This window comes from Aquarana catesbeiana, linkage group LG02, assembly GCF_042186555.1.
Source record: "Aquarana catesbeiana isolate 2022-GZ linkage group LG02, ASM4218655v1, whole genome shotgun sequence".
In the NCBI taxonomy this organism is placed as follows: Eukaryota; Metazoa; Chordata; class Amphibia; order Anura; family Ranidae; genus Aquarana; species Aquarana catesbeiana.
Window position 1 is genome coordinate 69,673,458 of NC_133325.1, and position 24,195 is coordinate 69,697,652.

Sequence of the window (24,195 nt, forward strand, 5' to 3'; positions counted from 1 at the left end):
TACTTTCCAAAATGGGGTCATTTGGGGGGGTTTGTGCTATCTGGGCATTTCATGGCCTCCGAAACTGTGATAGGCAGTGAGGAGTGAAATCAAAAATGTACACCCTAATGCCGCGTACACACGACCGGACTTTACGGCATGCTTGGTCCGGCGGACCGGAGTCCGTGGGACAATTCGATCGTGTGTTGGCTCCAGCTGACTTTTTTTCCCAAACGTTCGAGGGACCTAGAAATGAAACATGTTTCAAATCTTTCCGACGGACTCGAGTCCGGTCGAAAAGTCCGCTCGTCTGTATGCTAGTCCGATGGACAAAAACCAACACTAGGGCAGCTTATTGGCTACTGGCTATGAACTTCCTTGTTTTAGTCTGGTCGTACGTCATCACGTACGAATCCGTCAGACTGGTTGATCGTGTGTAGGCAAGTCCGTTCATTCGGAAAGTCTGTCGAAAAGTCCGCCAGACCTAGTCCGTCGAAAAGTCCGCCCGTGTGTACGCAGCATTAGAAATCCTGAAGGCGGTGATTGGTTTTCAGGGTCCTGAACGTGGTTAGGCTCCCAAAAAGTCTCACACATGTGGTATCCCTGTACTCAAGAAAAGCAACAGAATGTATTTTGGGGTGTAATTTCACATATTCCCATGGCATCTTTGAGCAATATATCATTTAGTGACAACTTTCTGCAAAAAAATAATAAATAATCAAATTTTCCTGAAACTTGTGTCACAATATAAAATATTCCATGGACTCGACATGCCTCTCAGCAAATAGCTTGGGGTGTCTACTTTCCAAAATGGGGTCATTTGGGGGGGTTTTGAACTGTCCTGGCATTTTATGCACAACATTTAGAAGCTTATGTCACACATCACCCACTCTTCTAACCACTTGAAGACAAAGCCCTTTCTGACACTTTTTGTTTATATGAAAAAATACTTTTTTTTGGAAGAAAATTTACTTTGAACCCCCAAACATTATATATATTTTTTTAAAGCAAAGGCCCTACAGATTAATATGGGGGGTGTTGCAAATTTTTTTTCACACTGTATTTGCGCAGCAATTTTTCAAATGCAATTTTTTTGGAAAAAACTAGGGCTGCAACTAACGATTATTTTCATAATCGATTAGTTGGCCGATTATTGTTTCGATTAATCGGTTAATAACCTTAAAAAAAAGTGTGGTGTATAATTTAGTTAATATGTAAAGTTTAAAAAAAGGCAATTTATTCCTAAATATCTTAATACGCAGGGGTAAATATAAATAACCAACTATATGGCTAGGGAGTAAAATCTTTAATCCTCTCTGAGAATAACAGACAGAAGAAATATACTCTATATACTATTAGAGGTTGAATCTGGACTCGGATCACATTTTTTTATGTAAAGAAAAAAAAAGTTCTAGACTGTTTTTCAGATTTTCAAACAGAACTGTAATATTACATGCTTTTCTGCAGCTTCTCCATTGAAGTATATTGAACCAAAAAAGCACCGTTTTGCATTGAAAAAGGTCCTTGACCCTTTCCAAATACACAGCAGGTGAAAAAAGCATATATGTGAACGTTAAACGAACTGTAGTACATTTCTGCAAAAAGCACCAAAAAACACATGGGTGGGAACCAGGCCAAAGGCTGGATTCACACTTATGCAGTTTTAGTGCTTTTTGCATTTTGCAGATTTGCACTATAGTCCATTTAACATGGTTTCCTATGGAACACGTTCTGTAGTGCAAATCTGCAAAGTGCAAAAGGCACTAAAACTGCATAAGTGTGAATCCAGCCTAAGACATTTAGGCTCGATTCACACCTATGCATGTTGCTTTTGAGCGTTTTTGGAGGTTTTTTTTTCATGCTTGCCACGTTTTTGAGCAGCGTTTTTTGCATTTTTTTTTTTACAGTCTTAAAAAAAATTAAAAAAAAAAAACTGTAAAAATGCATCAAAAACGCATCAAAAACGCTGCAAAAACGCTTCAAGAACTGTGCACTTGCGTTTTTGATGCTTGTCCATTGAATTCTATTACATGCAAATCGCTGCATTTTGCAGGAAAAAAAGTCCCTGACCCTTTCCAAAAATGCACAGAAACAAAAAGGCATTGATGTAAACATGTTCCATAGGAACCCATGTTAAAAAATTCCCGTGCATTTCTGCAAAATGCAAAATGCATCAAAAAACGCGCTAGTGTGAATGGAGCCTAAGTAACATAATGGAGTTAAAAAAAAAAAAATATTTTTTTTACTGTGCAACAGTGAAAGTAATATTTACAGTAGAGATTATTTGCTCTTTTTGTACTATATAGGGCTAATTTTAGCTTTTTTAACCCCATTATGTTACTGGCCGATTAATCGATTATGAAAATAGTAATCGATTAATTTCTTAATTCGATTAGTTGTCGATTAATCGATTAGTTGTTTCAGCCCTAGAAAAAACATACTTTTCTTAATTTTAATGCACTAAAACACACTATATTGCCCAAATGTTTGATGAAATAAAAAAGATGATCTTATGCCCGAGTACATGGATACCAAACACGACAAGCTATAAAATTGCACACAAACGTGCAGCGGCGACAAACTACATTCATTTTTAAAAGCCTGTAAAAGCCTTTACTGGTTACCATTTTAGATTTACAGAGGATTTACTGCTAAAATGACTGCCTTCGATCTGACCTTCTTCGCGGTGATACCTCACATGCATGGTGCAACTGCTGTTTACATATGACACCAGACCGACGCTTGCGTTCGCCTTTGAGCGTGAGCACAGGGGAACAGGGGTGCTTTTTTTTTTTTTTTTTTTTTTTTCCTTTTTTTTTAATCTGTACCTTTCATTTTTTTTCTAATCATTTTTATTGTTATCTCAGGGAATGTAAATATCCCCTATGATAGCAAAAGTTAGTGACAGGTACTCTTTTTTGAAAAAATTGGGGTCTATTAGACCCTATATCTCTCCTCTGCCCTCAAAGCATCTGACCACACCAAGATTGGTGTGATAAAATGCTTTCCCAATTTCCCAATGGCGCTGTTTATATCCGGCGAAACAGGTTTCTTAGGCCATAGAAATGATTGGAGCCGTTCTGGTCTATGATCAGCTCTATGGTCAGCTGGCGGAACCACCGGCTGCATTCCCAGGTTCCCTGTTGGGACAGGACAGCTCGAAAAAACCATGGAAGATGGCGGGAGGAGGGGGGGGGGCTTTTACATGAAAGCTGACCGCTGGCTGGAAAGAATGATACCAAGATGATACCTAAACCTGCAGGCATCATTCTGGTATAACCACTCAAAGTCCAGCAACATACCAGTACGTTGCTGGTCCTTGATGGGCATATATTGTAATGTTCTTTTTTTTTCATGCAGCCTGTGGGTTAAATGAAAAAAAAAGAACCTAACAGATTCCTCCATTCCCATTGATTGATGTGGATGAAGAAATCTCTGACAAGAAAAGTAAATAAAAATACAGTATCTCACAAAAGTGAGTACACCACTCACATTTTTGTGAAATTTTCACATCTAATATTGAAAATATGACTGACCATGCCAAAAAACCGTCATTTATAAAACCACTTCCGAACCGGCTCACGCCGGTATATGTCGGCATATTGAAGAGGGATATCATTGTTATGACAGCAGCTAGCTATCATAACCCTGGTATTCTCTTCTTCAGTGAGCGGTCCGGTTTCAGATAAAAGTGGTCTCTGCGGCGGATTCGCCGAAAGATCACTTTTATCAGTAGAGGGAGAGGCACCCCCCGGCCTCTCTCCAGTGCCCTCCGCCGCTTACCGTAGCCATCGGTCTGCTCCCTGGCTTATGGAGACGAGTGAGGGGAAGATGGCCCCAATGGCGTCGGGGGGGGGGGGGGGGCTGAAGCCTCGAATAGGCCCCCAAAAAGCCCTGGGTCTCAGATTCACAAATCTATTATTAGCCCCGAGCCCGAGCGGGAACCGATCTGACTCCGAGCGCGGCCGAGTGACATAGCAGACCCCGCCTTCTGGAGCCTGCAGCGCCATGATGGACCTCCCAGTGGTCCAATTCCGGGACCACGGGACGTGTGACATCCATCATAGACACTGCAGGCTCCAGAAGGCGGGAATTACAATACGGCCGCATCACTATGAGAAGATCCCCACTTGGCGCTCTGTTGGGCGGCTCTCCTCTCCTGTCCTCTCCTGTCTCTGGCTGCCTGTTGTCTACTGGGATGGGCTCACAGGCGCTGCACATTACGGCTGAGCTGCAGGAGGAGCCGGAGGTCACGGTCACGTGTAACACTCAGGTAGGTCAGTGCATGTCAGTGTGGGTCTGGGTCAGTGTAATGGTCAATGTATGTCAGGTAGGTCAGTGTGCATCAGGTAGGTCAGTGTGGGTCAAGGTAATGGTCAGTGTGGGTCTGGATCAGTGTATGTCAGGTAGGTCAGTGTGCGTCAGGTAGGTCAGTGTAATGGTCGGTGTGGGTCAGGTAGGTCAATGTGGGTCTGGGTCAGTGTAATGGTCAGGTAGGTCAGTGTGGGTCAGGTAGGTCAGTGTGGGTCTGGGTCAGTGTATATTAGTTAGGTCAGTATGCGTCAGGTAGGTAAGTGTGCGTCAGGTAGGTCAGTGTAATAGTCAGTGTGTGTCGGGTAGGTCAGTGTGGGTCAGGTAGGTCAGTTTTTAGTGATCAGCATTGATGGGCACTGGTAAGCCACGCAGCACCCAGCAAGTGAGCATATACCCCCAACCGCCCAAACCCCCCCCCCGGTGTCGAGCTTGGACTTCGGGCTGAAGCCCCTGGTCTTTTTCCCACCTAGCAATGCCCCTGGATGGCCCCCACCCGTCCACCCATGCAGGGTGGAATTGATGTCAAAACGTCACTTCCGCCCATAGCTCTTAACCACATGCCGATCGGGCCATAGCCGAAAAACGGCTACAGCGCGGTCGGCTCATTCTGGGTGGACTTCCATGGACGTCCTCACAGAATCGTGCTCCCCCTGGGGCACGCACCCGGGAATATCCGGGACCGAGGGACCCGGCGCATCACGGACCATGATAAATGGCAGCTGGTAGCGACCGTTTACCAAGTGATCGCTACGTCAAATGACAGAGTATTGCTTGTAAACAAACCGGCGTAATGTCATGACGCCGGTTCCTCCCTCCCCTCTCTATACCGATCAGTACAGTGTGAGAGGAGAGAGGGAGAGATCATTTGCAGTGCTGTGGGCACTACAGATCCAGCCCACAGTGCTGCTCAGTGCCCATACTATGGCAATACTCTGCAATACTATGCAATACTCTGCAATAAATTTTAACAGAAACAAAGAATTTTTTTTTTTTACCAAATTTTCAGTCTTTTTTGATTTATAGCGCAAAAAATAAAAAAACCCAGCAGTGATTAAATACCACCAAAAGAAAGCTCTATTTGTGTGAAAAAAAGGACAAACATTTCAAATGGGTACAGTGTTGCATGACTGAGTAATTGTCATTCAAAGTGTGAGAGCACTGAAAGCTGAAAATTGGTCTGGTTAGGAAGGGGGTTTAAGTGCCCAGTGGTCAAGTGGTTAAAGAGCCTTTTTTTTTTTCTTAAATGACATTTAATTTTTTTTGTTTTATTGCATTTTAGTTTAAATATGTAAAGATATGTGTAAAGATCTGAGGTATTTTGACCCCAGATCTCATATTTAGGACTCCCACTACCGATCGTTTGTGGACAATAAGTAGAGGCCTCTTTCACACGGACGATCCGTATGTCCGTTTTTCATCCTTCCGTTTTCGGATGAAAAACGGACATACATTCATCCCTATGGAGCGTCGGATGTCAGCGGTGACATGTCCGCTGACATCCGACCCCGCTCCGATCCGAAAAGTGTAGCGGAGGAAAAACCTACTTTTCCATCCGTTTTCGGATCGGATCGGGTGACGACGGACACTATGGTCCGTCATCATCCGATCCCCCATAGGGGAGAGCGGCGCTCTGACAGGTCCGTCGCTGCACAGCGTGCAGCGATGCACTTGTCATCTTCCTGCTCAGCCAGCTGAGCCAGCGGATGTTCACGGGGCGGATCATCACTGATCCGCCCCGTGAGAAAGAGGCCTTAGGGGTAAAAATTGGGGTGAGTGGAAAAAAAGAGAAAAACAGTGAGAAAAGTAGAGAAGGAAAGAAGGCGAGTCCATCTGGGAGTCTAATGTCAAACATTCCTGGAATCAGCACTTTATGTCTGGGACCTGCAAGTAGGCAAGCCAAGGAGACCATATTTTGTCAAAAAGACGTTGTTTATCTCGCAAGACACTAACCATTTTTTCATTTTCCAAGTTAGTTTATGCTTCATTATGTCTATAACTGGACTTTTCCAGGCGGTTGCAATAGTAATTTTGGCTGCCAGGAACATGAAATATATTAAACCGGAACTTCAGTCATTTTTTCATCTTTCCATCTATTAAATCTTCTGCCCTTGTTGTTTTACCTTTGTATAGTAAAACATTTTTTTTCTGCCAGTAAATACCTTATACAGCCCACTTCCTGTTTCTTGTCTGGTAAAAAGCCTAGGCTTATGACATTGTGCACAGCTCTCTCTCTCTCTCTCTCTCTCTCTCTCTCTCTCTCTCTCTCTCTCTCTCTCTCTCTCTCTCTCGCTCTCTCTCTCTCTCTCTCTCTCTCTCTCTCAAGAGAGAGAGAGAGAATTTGCCAGGAAGGGAGGGGGGGTGAGCCATAAGAGGGCCAATCAGAGCTGCAGAGCTGGATGTGTGCCTCTGTGTGTATGTGGTAAATCCAGGAAGTGAACAGGCAGCAGCTTCAGTTGCCCAGCATTTTTGGCAAGTACAGAATCACAGTATATATAAAGTAATATGCAAAGTGGTTGGAGGGAAGCTTCAGAATGGCAAAGATGTTTTTATTACAAATTATGTGAGCAGACTGCAGTTCCTCTTTAAGGTCTGTGTGTGCCTTGAGACATTTTTGACTGGTTTATTCAGTAGGGCAATAATCACATCTTTAATAAAATTAACCGAAGCAACTGAAAGAATGGTACTCTATAAATTCTATCGGCGACTCTTTGAAAGACCCCACAGGTCATCAGTTTAGAGGCAACCGTGAATAAAAGACCTAGAATTATTGCTCTCCCTCCCCCCTATTTGTGATATGTAATGTGTAGTGCAGTGAACATTTTCATACGCAGGCCTCTCTGACGCACGTATTTTTGTTCATGCTGGGGGGGGGGTTCAAACTTTTTCGGGGGGGGGGGGGGGGGGGTGGAATTTAGGTTCTTGGGTGTAACTTTGATGTTTTACACTTTTTTTTTATCACATAGGGGACATTTTTGGGGGATGCATTTTTTGGTGACAAGCTTTCTTTAATGAGAATGCGATATCATGGGTACAGAAGACCACTGCTTGTACAGTGAGAGCAGGATGTATTCAGGGTATGTACGTTCCCTGATCCCTCCTACAACTAATTACTGTAGAGGCAATGTGTATTCTGTTACTTCCAGGGTCAAAGCTGTCATTCATTGGCTTGTGTAACTGAGGATGTAGCTATTCAAGCACGATCTGTGCTTGAATGGATGCATTAGGGGGTCAGAGAAACGTTGGAGGCCTAAAAGATCCCCAGTGTCTCCATGAAGATCACCTGCTCATGCTATCACATAGGAGGCTTGTTATCCCCCTTGCAATAGCGATAAAGTTGAACTAGAGGGAAAAAAAATTAAAAATGTAGAAAAAACCCCTCAAATTATATAAAATAAATAAAAAATAAAATATTTTAAAGCACCTTTACGCTTGTACGCACCCCGTATAAAAATGCACCATAGGGCAAGGACACGTAAGTAAACATCAAAGGCGCGACACATGTGTGGTACCATCCTGAAGTGAGAGCAATACTTCTAGGGTCAGAATTGTTGCTTAACTCTAAATTGATAACCTGTAGTGCTTTTAAAGTGTTGCCTATAGAACATTTTGACACCTTTGTTTCTATGCAATAAAACCTTGTATTTTACCAAAAAATCAGTTTAATATTGTATTTGCACTAAAATTAATTTTACTGTTTTTTTTTCCTGAAAGTATACATTTAATAAATAGCTTTTGGGGAGTTTACAGTAATTTCTAGCAAGAAAATGCAGGTTTTAATATGTGTGCAAACATTTTAAAAATCGCCCTAGTAGGCAAGTGGATATAGAATATGTGCACTTTAGCCACTTGCTGACCGCAATTCGTATATATACGTTGTGGTTACCGGGATTATGGCTGAAGATATAAGCCATAACCCCAGTACTGTTTTTTTCTACCGGCGGCCAGCTTTCTTATGAAACCAGTCCTATCGGTTTATGAGCCTCTGAAACGGTTTCCGAAGCGGCAGGAGGGGACGCCCCCTCTTGCCGTGGTTTCTCGGCTTACCATTTACGCTGGTTCGCCTGAGAAACGATGCGACGATGCAGCCAGCTACTCCCATAGGTGATCAAAGGGTCAACACTCTTTGATTGACTCTAGGGCCTTGGAGGACCAGAGCGACTGTCACTTCCAGTCCAGGCTGTAAGAATTTTTTTTTTTAAAGCGAAAGATCAAAAAAGAATTATTTTTTGATCTTTTGCTTTTAAAGATAAAGATGACCTGTCATGGGATGTTTACATTCCTTGTAATAGGAATAAAAGTGTTAAAAAAAATTAAAGGGACAGTGTAAAAATAAAAAGTAAAATAAATAATAATAATAATAAAAAAAATTTTAAGTGCCCCCACCCCTCCGTGCTCGCGTGCAGAAGCGAACGCATACGCAACTCATGCACGCATATGTAAAAGGTATTCGAACCACATGTGAGGTATCGCCGCAAACGTTAGAGTGAGAGCAATAATTTCAGCGCTAGACCTCCTCTGTAACTCTAAACGAGTAACCTGTAAAGACGTTTAAAGCACCGCCTATGGAGATTTTTAAGTACCGTAGTTTGTCGCACAAGTGTGCACAATTTTTAAGGGGTGACATGTTAGCTATCTATTTACTCTGCATAATATCATCTTACACATTATACAAAGAAATTGGGGTAACTATTGTGTGTGTGTTTTTTTTTTATTCATTAACCACTTCAGCTCCAGAAGGTCTACCCCCGTCATGACCAGGCCATTTTTTGCGATATGACACTGCGTTACTTTAACTGACAATCGCGCGGTCGTGTACCAATATAAAATTGATGTCCTTTTTTCCCACAAGTAGAGCTTTCTTTTGGTGGTATTTGATCACCTTTTCGGTTTTTATTTTTTGCGCTATAGCCAAAATAAGGCCGACAATTTTGAAAAAAAAAAAAGAAGAAATAAATATATGTTGTTTACTTTCTGCTATAAAAGACACCCAATAAAAAAATGGAAAAGATCAAATTTCTTCATCAGTTTAGGCCAATATGTATTCTGCTACATATTTTTAGTAAAAAGTGTATATTGATTAGTTTGCGAAAACGTTATAGCGTCTACAAAATAGGGGATAGATTTATGATTTTTTTTTTTTTTTTTGCTAGTAATGGAGGTGATCAGCGATTTTTAGCAGAACTGCGACATTGCGGTGGACAAATCTGACACTAAGTGACACTTTTTGGGGATCAGTGACACCAGTACAGTGATCAGTGCTAAAAAATATGCACTGTCACTGTACTAATGACACTGGCAGGGAAGGGGTTAACATCAGGGGCGATCAAAGGGTGTTCCCTGGTAGTGTTTTCTAACTGTGTGGGGGGTGGTTGTATTGTTAGAAGACAGATCCGTGTTCCTGCTTAGCAGAAACACAAGATCTCTGTCTTCCCCTCTGACAGAACGGCAATCTGCCTTGTTTACATACGCAGACCGCTGTTCTGCCTATGTCTGGAACGACCGGCAGGTCCCGGCGAAAATGTGGTCTGCCGGACCCGCTGATAGACTCCCGCTGTGTCCAATCACAGCGGGAGCTGGTCGCCAGCAGCGCACATGTGCTCCCCAGACCAGGAAGAGGCGATGATGTACAGGTACATGATTTCGCCTGTAGGAGCCGCAGCCCCGCTGTATATGTATGCGGGGCGGTCGACAAGTGGTTATAGGGTATTTTTTCCAAAAAAATTGCCTTTGCAAAACAGCTGCGCAAATATTATGTGAGATAAAAATTTGCAACAGTCGCCATTTCATTCCCTATGGTCACTGCCAAACAAAAATGTATAATGTTTTGGGGTTATAAGTATTTTTCTAGCATAAAATACCGATTTATACTTGTAAACAAAAAGTGCCAGAAAAAGTGGTTAAAACAAAATGCACTTATTGACCCTTCCCCTGATCTAATCTAACTCAGTGCTGGATCTAACAAACACCAGAGGCCATGACCTTGATAAATGTAATTATGCATCTGTGGAGATCTAAAGTGCTCTTATCCTTTAATGCTGCAGAGAGAATCCCTTAATTGGGAGAAAGGCTGGTCCTATCACTTTGAAAAGTCACATCACTGAGATGTCCTCTCCCTCTTCTTCTCCTTTTTTTTCCTTACAATTATAAAGTAGCCATTCACCTGCTTTAGAGTCCCAAACCAAGTGGAGTGCAATGCATGTTTGTAACGCACATCGCTGGACTTTAGAAATGTGCAGTGTTTACTTTTAATGCAGCATGATGGCCACTGTAAGACCACTGTAATTAAAGATCTAGATGTACCTAGCAGGTATGTTTGAGATCTGTGCTTGGGACTCCTTACATTTTAACTACCATTCTAGCTTTTGGTAGACACTAGGGAAGTAAACCATTTGACATCTTTGAAGGACGTTGTACTTGAGTTTCCATGCACATACAGTAGGTAGCACAACCAGAATGAGCAGATGTTTGATTTTGCAATCATGCTTAACTAAGGTGTCCATAATCCCACCACTGATCAGTAGTCTGCTTTACTCTAGACCTCATAGAGCATGCCTACCCCTCAGTTGGCATGACCTTTTTACACGAATATGGTTCAGCTTCCCCCAACACCCCAGATATTTCTCCCCTCTAAATACCCCTCCCACAGTTGGATGCATGCACTACTGTCTACCCCTGCCACCAAAACCCATGGTCCCAGGTCTGATCACCTGACCTTTCCCTGGGTCTGAGGATTGGGAGAACATGCTGAAATGTAAGTACAGATACTCGTTTAACGACTTACCTGTTTAACGACCACTCGGACTTACGACCAGCTCTCCCCACCCTATACATCATTGTATTGTACAGTACAGAATTTTCTTTTGTGTTCTGTGCTTATGCAAATTTAAACAACGTTATTGAGCTGGAGTTTTGTGTTTAGACCTTTTTTTTTCACAATACAGTACTTTACAGTAGTTAAAGTGGTTGTATACCTTTTTTTTTTACTTTTACCTACAGGTAAGCCTATAATAAGGCTTACCTGTAGGTAAAAAAAATCTCCTAAACCTGTACGGTTTAGGAGATACTCCCCTCGCGATGAGCCGCTGACTGCAGCGGCGCATGCGCACAGGGGATTCTCGGCAGACAGCCCGGCAAACTCCGGAGCTTGCCGGACAGAAGTCTCCCGCGCGCATGCGCGGGAGTGACGACATTGCGGCTCCGGCCACTCACAGCGCCGGAGCCGCGATACCCGGAAGACACGCCGAGGGGAAATATCAGCTCCCTCGGCGTGGACCAGTTGAGATGCCGGCGCCTCGTTCTAAGGTAAGTATCTCATAATGAGCTAGTATGCGGTGCATACTAGCTCATTATGCCTTTTCCCTTGCAGGTGTAACAAAAAAAACAGCGGGTATACAACCGCTTTAAGAATGCTTAAAATATGGATTATTTGTGGCTCCTCATTTAACAACCAATTCTTTTAACTACCTGGTCATTGGAACGGAACCTGGTCGTTAAGTGAGGAGAGACTGTATTGGGTTTATTTCTTCATATTTACAAACAGAAGGAAATTCTAAGTACTGGGTAATAAAGAGGAATAACTCATATTTATTATTTTTATTTTCTAGGATCTTTAGAAGCCTTAACATGTACCAAGTGGGACGCAATTACTACAGTCCTTCCAATCCAGTGGAAATTCCTCAGCACAAGTACTACTCTAATAATTACTACAATTATCACAGTTGTTCTTGGATATTAAGAGTAAAAATCAGGCAATGTGTATAAATTAAACCAAGCTTAATGTTGCACTCCAGGCAGATAGCTTAATACAATGTAGAAATATACCTATATGCCCACAGCCTCACAGCCTGTGATAGAACAGTGAAGCGGCAACACCTCAATGTTTGTTCCTTGACATCACATGCATGTATGCAGCGCACTTCATTGGCTTCAAGTGCTGCCCTTACCTCTCCCAATGTGGGTTCTAATGTAGAGAGGATTACAAGAGGCTAATGAAGTCACATTCAGATATTTGGATTAGTTGAACTTTTTATTTTTAATTTTGTTTTTTTGAAAAGGAAATACATAATTGTACTAAGTGGCGTTTTTTTTTTTTTTTGTATCTGCCTGTAGTCTAGATTTAAGCCCTGGTTCACAATAATGCTACTTCATTTGAAGTAGCATGATATTAATTAAAATGTCGAATATAATACAGTTTTATATATAAAAATATAAATATTTTTTAAAAACTGTGACTTTCGGTTTTCGGCTAAGGGCATCCTGCATTTTCAGTACCAAAATTTACATTCGGTGCACTCCTTATTTCACACCATGCAGAGTTTATATATCTCTATTGTACAGTACAGACTGAGTACTTATAGGGGCTATAGGCTCTTACCTTCAGGTGATTTTTCACTGGCAAAGCTTTTAAGGACACACCCTCTGAGCACCTGGACCTCCTAAGGCAGGGATATGCAATTAGCGGACCTCCAGCTGTTGCAGAACTACAAGTCCCATGAGGCATAGCAAGACTCTGACAACCACAAGCATGACACCCAGAGGCATGATGGGACTTGTAGTTTTGCAACAGCTGGAGGTCCGCTAATTGCATATCCCTGCCCTAAGGCATGCTGGGAATGGGAATTCCCAATGTCCAATCCTGAATGCAGCAGAAAACCCAATGTACCTGAGTTATTGAATTATTCATTATGTGTCCCGTAATGTACTCTAAGAAAAATAATTTTACAGTAAGCCAAAGATGTTCTAGCTTGGTACTTTTGAAATGTTTGAAAAACAAACAGTATAAGCCAGAATTCTTCTTTAGTGAGTGATTGGTCTTTATATTCTATATTATATTCTATTCTTTATACATTAAAAATGAATAGTCAAGTACAAAAATTCCTTGAAAACATATACTGTATAAAAGGAGCGATTTCATGTTTGATTTTGCGTTTGTAGAAACCTAATACCTGTGCAAAAGTAAGTACACCCAATGTAAATTCTTAATATTTTAACATATTTGAAAATGCAAACATGAGATCTTGATTCAGATAATGGCTACAGATAAAAGGTGATTTTTTTTGAAAAAAAAATGGGTGAAAAAAATCAAAGTCAGTAGCTACAAATACTGTAGCTGCTAACTTTTAATAAACTGACACTTCCCTGTCCAGGGAGCCAGCGATGTTGGCACCCAAAGCCGACCCGTCCATTGCTTCCTGGTGGAGGCGCCGGCATCCTTACTAAGGGAAACAGGAAGTGAAGCCTTACGGCTTCACAGTCTGTTTCCTGCTGCGCATGCGCAAGTCGCGCTGCGCTTTCTGAAAGGTCCCGCTGTCTTCTGGGACCTGTGTGTGTCTCCCAGAAGGCGGGGGGTGAGGGGGGGTGAGGAGGAGGGGTGGAAGTTTGGTAGATTGCCGCACAACGATGGTGCAATCTTACCAGGTATCCGCTCCCCCCCCCCCGAAAGGTGTCAAATGTGGCAGGGGAGGGTGCGAACAAACAGAGCCTCCGCTTTTGGGTGGAACTCTACTTTAACAGGAAAAGCTGAATGCGCCACTTAAAAACTATAAAATTAGAATCAGGTATTCCACACTAGGTGCCCAGGGTGTGCTTGATTTGATGCCCAGGGTGTAGTTAATTTTGCACCATTACATCTATTGATATTTTTGGTAAATACATATTTGAAAAGCCAGGTTTTTCTTGTGTTCCTATTCCGGTATGTAACCTTTATCTCTAGGCATTGTCTGAATAAATACTAGATGTTTGTCTGTGTAATTATGTTGAAAAAGTCAACATTTACCATAGGGTGAAGGGGTGCGCTTAAAGAATAACTCCACTTTTGTTGAAAAAAAAAAAAAAATTCCCTCTGAGTGATCAATGTACATTGCGGAGATGTACATTGTTGCAGATTCCTGCCTTATTCCGCTCTGAAGATAAAACTGTTGTGCAGAGAACCAAATATGAAACTTTTTTTTGCAGCTGATGTCTAAAATCTTGTATCTTTGTGCTTGAGGTGATTGTAGCAGTATTAGTGCAATTGTATAAGAGCTTGTCCTGAAAAAATGTATGTTAGTGCAAATAAAAAAAGTATCACGGACAGTACTCAATTTTCCCTGTATCTTTGTGCAGAATTCTGGGAATATCAGTTTGAAAAGGAAAGATCATTTTTAATAACATCCAAATACAATATAACTTGTAACAGTTATGATATATTTTTTTTCATTTGCTTATTTATTTTTCTCACGAAAGTGGAGTTACTCACATGAATGTAAGCAATCCTTTAAAGAGGAAGAGCTTGGCATGGGTTTTATTTGTTGCCGTAATGCAGGAAAGAATGGGATTTTACTAAAACTGGTAGTTTGAAAATAAAACCTGGAAGCTGGTTTCTGCAGAGCTGAACCAGATTTTGCACTCTCCAGTAAAACCCGGTGTGTCTCAGAGTTTCACACTTGTCTCTCCACATCCCCCTCGATCTATAACATTTTCAAATATTTTGTTGATATACAATAACCAGGTATTAGTATTTTACAACATAAGACTAAATCAGATTCTAACTTTACATCGCAGTTTACAGACAATGGTTGCTATGCAGCAGATTTTTATTCTTCAGCTACACTAGCGTTGCACCCATTAGACATCCGTTGTTTTTCAAAAGAGACTTTTTCTGGTTTGTCCTCATTGTCTTTTTTATTTCTGTCATCAGGCTGATGCTGTGGCCTGGATTTTCAATATCCATCATGCATCTGGAAAATCAGTTAACTCTGAGTATAGATATCAGCCACAAAGTCCTGCGTAATGAAACTGTTCTGAATTTCATGAATGACCTTTACTCAAGGGTACCGAAAGAAAGGTTCACCGAGGCCTGCGAAAAAGAATTACTGGGGATGGTTGTGTTAACCAGGTACTGAATATTGGATTTTGGGAATTGTTCATTTCACAAAGTACAAGGCCTTTCCCCCACACTGAATAGTGACCATATTTATGTAGCTGTGTTTGTGCACTGTTCTGTAGGTTCACCTAGAACCACTTGCTGCCCGCCATATAGCAAAATTACGGCTGCAAAGTGGTTGTGATATCCTGACTGGACGTCATATGGCGTGATCAGGATAACATATCATAGAGCAACACATATATGAGAGTCTGAGAGAGATAACAAGCCGCTGCGCGCCCCCAGGGGTGCGTATCACGGGGATCGTTGTTGCGGCGTGTCACTCTGACACATTGCAACTCCCATCTAGGTAAAGCGTCTCTGACTGAGACTCTTTCCCGAGTGATCAGCCGTGTCTAATCACGATGTAAACAGGAAGAGCTGTTAATCAGTTTTTCCTCACTCAAGTAGAGGATAGCCGATCGGCTGCTCTCCTGACGGGGGGGGGGGGGGTCTGTGCTGATTGTTTATCAGCACAGCCCACCCACGGATGCCCGCCCAGGACCACCAGGGATGGCATCCACTGATGACCACCAGGTACGGCATCCCTGGAGGCCATGGGTGGCAATGTGTGCCCACACATGATGCCAATGTATGCCCACACATGATGCTAATCAGTGCCCACCAGCAATTCCTGCCAGTGCCTCCTAATCAGTGATGCCCATAGTGCCATCAATTAGTGTCAATCAGTGCCACTCATCAGTGTCTATTAGTGCCACCTATCAGTGCCCATCAGTGCAGCCTTTAAGTGCCCATCTGTGCTGCCTATGAGTGCCGATCAGTGCTGCATATTAGTGCCACCTATCAGTGCTCATCAGTCCCGCTTATCAGTGCCCATCATTGTCGGAAGGGGGGAAAGTGTCCAGTATTGAAGTGGTTAAATATATTTAGTAGGTCAATTTTCTTTAAGCTCCCCACACAGAAGAGTTTAGTCTGAATTACTCAACTTAGAAGCTTACAAACTATTCAGGCCACATTTGCTTTAGAAAAAAAAATACAAAAAAAAAAAAAAAATATATATATATATATATATATATATATATATATATATATATACACACACACACACACACCCTGTATAACGTAATCAGTGTGGTATTTTTGGGTGTATGATTTTGATTTAAACATTCACCATAAATAAATAAATTATAAAAGCATACATACATTTTTTTAAGTCTTTTGTCCAGTCTGACGACATTACAGGTTCTTCCTCTTCTCTGTTAGCTGTTGTAATTGGTCATTATTATTGCACAGAATGGTGTTCACTCAGGCCTGCTTCATACCATGGTGCAGGGACGTCAGTTTTTCTGCACGCGTTCTGCAAGGGCACAAAAAAAACCAACTGTTCTCTATGTGCCCTGTTCACACCACTGGTATAACGTGCAGATTTTTTCTGATGCACATGAAAATTGATGGAAACTGATGCTGGTTTTCCCATCAGTTTTCATGCACGTGTAGCGATACCCTTGTGAAGGCCGCTGATAGAACCTATACCCCACTGGTTACCCCGACTCCACCCCACTGGTTGCCCCGACTCTGCATATCCTCCGTCACTTCTGACACCCTGGGTTCATTTTTTTTTTTACCAACTGTCACCTATTAAAAGAAACTTACACAATACCAGTAAGACGGTTTAAGGCAGGCCATACATGGGTCGAATTTCGAAAGAATTTTCTTTCGGATATCTTATCTAAGAACTTTCGTTCATATTTCGCACCATTAGTGGGCTGCAGCAACAGCTGATTTTCATGCGGCCATTGAATTTAAGTAATCGGACATGTTGGAAATTTTTTAAAAAGCGACCGATTTTCTAATCATTGATGGGAGAATCGTGCTAGAAATTGAAAAAGAAATGCGCATGTGCAGGAATAGAAAATTCCCGGAAAGAAAAGAAGATTCCCAGCCACGACAATTATTTTCTGTTGTAACATGAGGTGAAATTGAAGGCTAGGTCGACCAAATTTCGAAATCAATGGTGGCACCATCAGATCACAAAACGCACTAATTTTCTGATTTTAAAAAGAAAATCCTTTCGAAATTCGACCATGTATAGCCTGCCTAGGTTGGTTACTGTGGTAAAAGGGACACATACAAGTGTAAAACATAACACTGTAAATCATAAAGGTATTTTTATCTGAACAATATAGTACGGTTTATAAACACTATTTGCAATTGGTAACCTTTTGGTAGTAAGGAGAAATGCAAAGTATACAAAATGACACAAATTGCGCCAAACTCTGTTTCTGTCACAGTAACCTATGTGAACAGGTCAGCAGAAGGGTAGGGAGCTGACACTTGATTTACTATGTCAGGTTCACGCCCCCCTGTTTCCTCAACCCACAGGCCAATTAACATCAGTACAACATGACAAACATTGTGCACATTATTGTGTTTAAATTGTCTGGCTCCTTTAAATAGAGTTCCAGAGAAAGTGAGAGCAGACCCTTTGTGCTAAAACAACTTCAGTCACTTGAGGGAATGAAAAGAGGATAAAAGGGTTAAAGTGTTACTCCTTGGAATCCGACAAATCTTCAGCTAGGGTAAAGAATGGTTAAGAATAAGGTAATCCTTAATGATAGGGTATAGCAAATTTGGCTGATCTGTGATGTATCTTTATTTTACTTAACACTTTTCCTATATGGCTGGAATATTATTGTATCTAATAAGATTGTTTGTGGTGAAGATGTGAACAGGATACAGATGTCTGCATACAGTGTTCATTAGAGTATGTGAACTAACTTCCAGTGGCACCACAAGTTGAAAGCTGAGTTGAATAAGGGATGTCTATATGCAGTGTCTTAATAGAATCTAAATGGGCAAATGCCCGCTCAGCTCACTGGTCACAGAAGCTGCTGACAACGATGCAGGTGATGAGGAAGACTTTCATGAACTCCCTCTGAATCCTGGCTTTGGGAATGGCATCTGACCCTGTCGCGCCATGCCGCTGCCTACCCGGATCTGAAGTGCAGGCGTTGCTGGAGGATCTGGAACAGTCTCCAGTCCTCTCTAAGTGAGAAATGATGATGTCCACAGAGGTCCCTTTGGATGCAGCTATACGACTCCCCGCTGTGCAGGCCACAACTTGGCAGCAGCTCCCACTGACACAGCTACTGCTGGCAGATCCAAGCTGGCGTCCCAAGAGAGCGATCTATGCCGCAACCCTCCTTTTTATACCCTCTTCCAGCATTCTGTTCTCTTCTCAGCAATCTGGTAATGGTAGTTCAGGCTAGTCCTGCTGGAATTAAAACTTCAGCATTCGGAACTACAGATCCCACAATGCTTTGCTCTGCTCTGCTCTAAGTTCTGTCTAAAAGGAAATCACATGGAGTCCAAGCCAACACTAGAGGGAGACAACCCCACATCAATAACGCTGTACACTGTTCCTGAATGGCAGGCATAATAGCCAGCTCCTGGCTATACACATATGATGTGAATGAGCCCTTAGATGACATGTGAGAGCAAACGACCTACTAAAACGGACGGACACTATTCTGTACTACTTCTCCTGGACCTCTCTGCTGCCTTCGACACAGTGGACCACCCCCTCCTCCTTTAAAAAAAACTCCTCCTTTGGCTCCTTTGGTCTCCGTTGCTGTACTCTTCACTGGTTCTCATCCTACTTATCCCACCGCACCTTCAGTGTCACTTACAACTCTACTTCCTCCACCTCCTCCTCTCTTCCTTTCTCTGTGGGGGTCCCCCAAGGTTCTGTTCTTGGACTTCTCCTATTCTCAATCTATTTCTATGCCAATGACACCCAAATCTATTTCTCTAATCCTCAGCTCACTCCATCAGTCTCCTCACGCATCACCAATTTACTAACAGACATATCAGCCTGGATGTCACACCACTTCCTTAAACTCAATCTATCCAAAACTAAGCTCATAATATTTCCTCCTCCACGTGCCCCTTCCCCTTAATTTTATGGGTCAAAATCAATGGCTAAACTATCAACGTTTTCCCCCATGCCGAGGTCCTAGGTGTAATCCTGGACTCTGAACTATCCTTTTGGCCCCACATCCAATCACTGTCCAAAACTTCCCGCCTCAACGTCTGCAACATCTCCAAGATACACCCCTTCCTAACCAATGTCACCACAAAGCTTCTAATTCACTCCCTGGTTATCTCGAATACTGCAACTCCCTCCCCGGAAGGATTTACCCCCTTAATGACCAGGCCATTTTATGGCACTGCTCTACTTTAACTGACAATTGTGTGGTCGTGTGACACTGTACCCAAACAAAATTGATGTCCTTTTTTTTCCCACAAATAGAGCTTTCTTTTGGTGGTATTTGATCACCTCAACAAACATATTTTTTACTTTATGCTTTAATACATATCCAAAAAAAAAATTATAAATAAACAAATGTATTTATCAGTTTATGAAAAATTATTTTAATGAAAAAATATTGGCGCTAAATTCACCTCAATAAAGTGATTTCCAATCTAATACACTGCTATAATAGCACACAAGTGTGATCATCAAATATGATTCTAAATGACAAAAAAATATATAGTGATAACAAATATAGCCAAACTAAACAGTGATAAATGCAAAAATTATATGCATAAGAGAAAATCGCAAAGTCCGTGCAATAGTGAATTTTAAATATTGCACACGGAATTCATTAGGTGCTCTTCTTAAACACTTAAGCTTTGCCTTCCACCACACCAATTGTGACTGTGAATCAATCCATTGGAACCGCACTCACCACAAGAATATGCCTTGCACTCTCATGCTCGGCACAAAAGCTGTATTAACACCCCTCCAGGGTTAATCAGGCTGAGTGAGACTCCTCGACATCCAGCAGTATTTCAAAACAGATACGTCTCCAACTTGACATGAAATGAAATGATAAAAGTGCCTCCGATAGTGTGATAACGTAACAAACTTTATTAAAACATATGCACACACTCTTCAACTGTTGCACTCACATGATTCCAATTAAAATCAGGCATATCTGGGTAAATCCTAAAGCTGAGCGTAAAGTGGTGTACTGAGGTCACGGCGGACCCGGGATGCAGTTGAAATCTCACCCTCCACTCGTGTAGCCAGCCAGCAGACTAACCCCGTCTCGTTAGAACAACGCGCAGCTTCACCGTGTCACACATTTCACGTTAGACTAGGTTGCCATGTAGCCACGCCCCGACATGTTTCGTCACATCGACTTCTTCACGGGATTCGCTATACGGCACGGCAACCCTCCTCTAAATAGCTCCACTACCAATTACTGGCGGAAGTATTCCTATGGCACATGCGCGCATCCCGTGTCCCCTAACCTCAATGCACCAATCACAATCGCCGACCTGTGCACTCCTAATCCTAATAGACAGACCACCACATTGAATATACAAGTCAACCACTGACACATTAATCAATCGTTGTACCCCCATAACTAAATTGAATCTAATAACAGTAGATTAAATACAAGTTAATATTCCAGAGAAATTTCATTAAAATACATAGGTTCGCTATATCACACAATATGTAAAATAGCTAAAAACAATATAAAAACCCCTATAACTGGATGGAATTCTATTTTACTGTACATACAATTACACCTGTGATTGGCTGGAGGATAATTAATACAATATTTCCTGGCAGGGATGTCCTGATCAGAAATTTGCCCAAAAAACAAAACCCCTACTAAATGAATGTGAGTCAAGCTCACTATTTGCATCTATAAATGGCTAGAGAATTAACACTACACTATTGCCTAACAGTATATAGAGTTAGAGAGGGTTAAGTATTGAACTTGATTTAAATTGTTTCATCAATGATTTTTAAATCTTATGACCAATATCTGACTAGTATACCTTGGTCAGGCAGCACTTAGTGTTTATACTCCAGCCATTCACAGATGTAACTCTATATACTGTTAGGCAATGGTGTAGTGTTAATTCTCTAGCCATTTATAGATGCAAATAGTGAGCTTGACTCACATTCATCAGATCCCCGCTTTGCCACTGTACCGCGATCGTGGGTGGTTGGCAGACATTGAATCCGCCACGCTTACAATACCACATGCACGGATCGTCATACAGGTACGTCGGCTTGCACAGCCGAGCTGCCTTGCCTCAGTATATATGCAGAAGGCTGTCAGCAAGTGGTTAAATAGGCTATCCCCCCTTCAGTCTGTTATGAACGCTGTTGCCCGACTCATCCACCTTACAAACCGCTTAGTGTCTACTACCCCTCTCTGCCATTCCCTCCATTGGCTTCTGCGCACCCAACTAATTAAATTCAAAATACTAACAATAACTTACAAAGCCATCCACAACTCTGCCCCCAGCTGTATAATAATAATAGTACAGTAGTACTCTTATCTTAAGTCCACATGGTGGCACACTGCACAATATAGCCGGATCTGTAGGAAGTGGTGATGCTGGCTGTCATCCAACCTGGCAAACTGGTAACATCTAGGGGAGAGGACTTTCTGCTGGTGATATAGCTGTGCCAGATTGTAGGTGAGTATTAAAACAAATGCAGTTTTTTTAGAAAAGTTTTGGGCTGCTTATTTATTTATTTATTTAGTCTGAAACTGTTTTGCTTACTTTGCACTATTTTGCATAAGTTCAACTATAATAGGTGATATAAAGCTTTGGCGAAATAGAAACAAACATTTCCTAGTGCCTCAGATAGGTGATGGCACAGCTGAAGGGACTAGAAAACCCTCCTTCCTTTTTTTTATATGAAGGCAACCTTTGACAGCAAGTTTTCAGCGTTGATGAATGAATAGCACTAGGCAATTCTGGTCTCTGGACCAGTTTTTTTTTCCACTACACTGAAAGATCTAATGTTTCCTACAAAAAAGATCTGTTGTTATCTGCCAACTCACATCTATACCATGTAGCCAAAATGTTTTCCTCTTTTAAAGTCTGGTTTGGAGGAGAACAGATGGGATTAAAGATGTTGAAAAAATAAGTGCTCATCTCGCAGACTATATTATCTATTAATATATATTGTAATATTGTCTTCATCATACAATAGAGGACACAGGCTGAGTATTCATAGACCCTGGTTTATAGGCTTGTAGCTTCTAGTTACTGAACGCTGGCAAGCTTTTGTGGACGCACTACCTGGGTGTCCCCCCTATAACCCTACTTCACTATGAGTCCGTCAGTTTTTTGGTAGTGTCTTAGGTTGATGTACCTTTCCCCTTGTGGAGAAATTACTCTTATCTTTACTACCTTATTATGCTATCTTGGGATTCTTCAACGCTTCATCGTCTTCTAATACAACAATAGAAGCAGTGCATCCGGATTGGTTACACACTTAGTAAAACCCTGGGAGGCATTGGTTCCTGCATGGGCGCTCACCTCAGCACATTGTGCAGTTCGCACAGTTAGTTGCAAGGTGCTACGCAGGTCCAGGGTCATGGTCCATTCCTATGAAACCAGTCCCTGAAGACCCCTCCAGGAGTTTATCCAACATAAAGGGTGAAGCCTACACCCATATTGGGACCAACGTCATAGACAGGTAAGACAGGGTCACTGTATGTCTGACCGGTACTGTAAAACCCTTGACTAGGTTTGGAATGTATTTACTTTACAATGTAAAATTTTCAAACGTGGCACTAAAACTCAAGCTTAGTCTCATGTGGCTGACCAGCTGTTACATCACATTAAAGGTCGCACACATTACTGCCACTTCCGCCTACAGCTCTTATAAGGTTCCCAGGAGTGTTCCATTTCCCTGCAGTTCAGGGAACATAGTCATTGGTGGTAGCTAAGCATCAACTTCCTGTAGTCAGAGCAAAAAAGAACACTCTGCAAGACTGGATCCCCCTTCTACAAAGGACACTAATCAGGGTGTAGTCAAACAATGCCAAAGTTGTGGCCTACATCAAACCACAAAGGGGGCACCCACACAGACTTGAAGGAAACATGCAGATCATTTCATGGACAAAGACTCACTGTCCAGGGATCTCTGCTGTCCACTTCCTAGGAGTGGACAACTGGCAGTTGTTTTACCTCAGCCGCCACAGCTTTGACCAGGGGGAGTGAGCCCTTCAACTGGACATCTTTAACCTGATATGTTAAACATGGGAGACCCTGGATGTAGTTATCCCCGCAAACAAACTGAAAAAAAATAAAACATCAATTGCAGCCACTGTGCCCATCATACGCAGCTACTGTGCCCATCAATTGCTGCCAGTGTGCCCATCAATTGCAGCTATTGTGTCCCATCAAATGCTGTATGTGTGCCCATCAATTGCCACAACTGTGCCCCATCAAATGCTGCCAGTGTGCCCATCAAATGCTGCCAGTGTGCCCATCAATTGCCGCTACGGTGCCCTATCAGATGCTGCCAGTGTGCATCGCCCGGCACTTGCCTGTCTCGCGGCGGGTCAGCGGCGGTGTCCTGCACGCTCGTCGATATCTTCTTCCGTCCTCTCTATCAGGCGTCCATTCACAGCGCCTGACGCTTCAGACAATCAGGTGATTGGTAACAGACCCGAGCACCTGATTGGCTGAGAGGCGGTTCAGTGTTAGCAAAGTGAATTCCTTTGCTTTGCTAACACACAGCATGGTGCCCGCGGCTCTAATCAGGTGCTTCCCAAAAACACCCCAGAAGAAGTCCTATGAGTCCTATGAGGTCCTATGAGGTGAAACGTGTCGGGAGGACTCCACTGCTGCCATTTTTTATTACTTGCAAGCACTTGATTTCTTCTTAAATGTAAGTGTGTTTCTTTTTTAATAAAATTCCCATTTTTACGGAATTACACTATATGGCCCCTTTCTTTCCTATGTGGGGTTTGTCCAAGGACGTCTGTAACCTCTACATGGAGAAGGCACCCCGGTGAGGCACCCCTAGGATTTCTTCTCCAGTGTACCATTGGGATCTCCTCATCATTGCCAGGGGGCAATTTTTAAACCTGTTTGACTCATACAGCATACGCTGTTTTGGGTCCCAACCTTTCGGTAAGCCTCCATTCATATGGGTGGTGGTATCTGCACAATCTTCATTTCTTCACATTAAACCCCAGAGAAGGCCT

The 24,195-nt window shown here is 42.3% G+C and overlaps 1 protein-coding gene across 1 annotated transcript in view; it reads left to right on the plus strand.

Moving 5' to 3' along the window:
- Positions 1-24,195, plus strand: part of PIWIL4 (piwi like RNA-mediated gene silencing 4) — a 400,590-nt gene that overhangs the window by 133,808 nt on the left and 242,587 nt on the right. The window contains exons 5-6 of the mRNA XM_073612470.1: positions 11,898-11,978; positions 14,972-15,169. Coding sequence (XP_073468571.1) covers positions 11,898-11,978; positions 14,972-15,169 — 279 coding nt within the window. The remainder of the gene's footprint in view (positions 1-11,897; positions 11,979-14,971; positions 15,170-24,195) is intronic.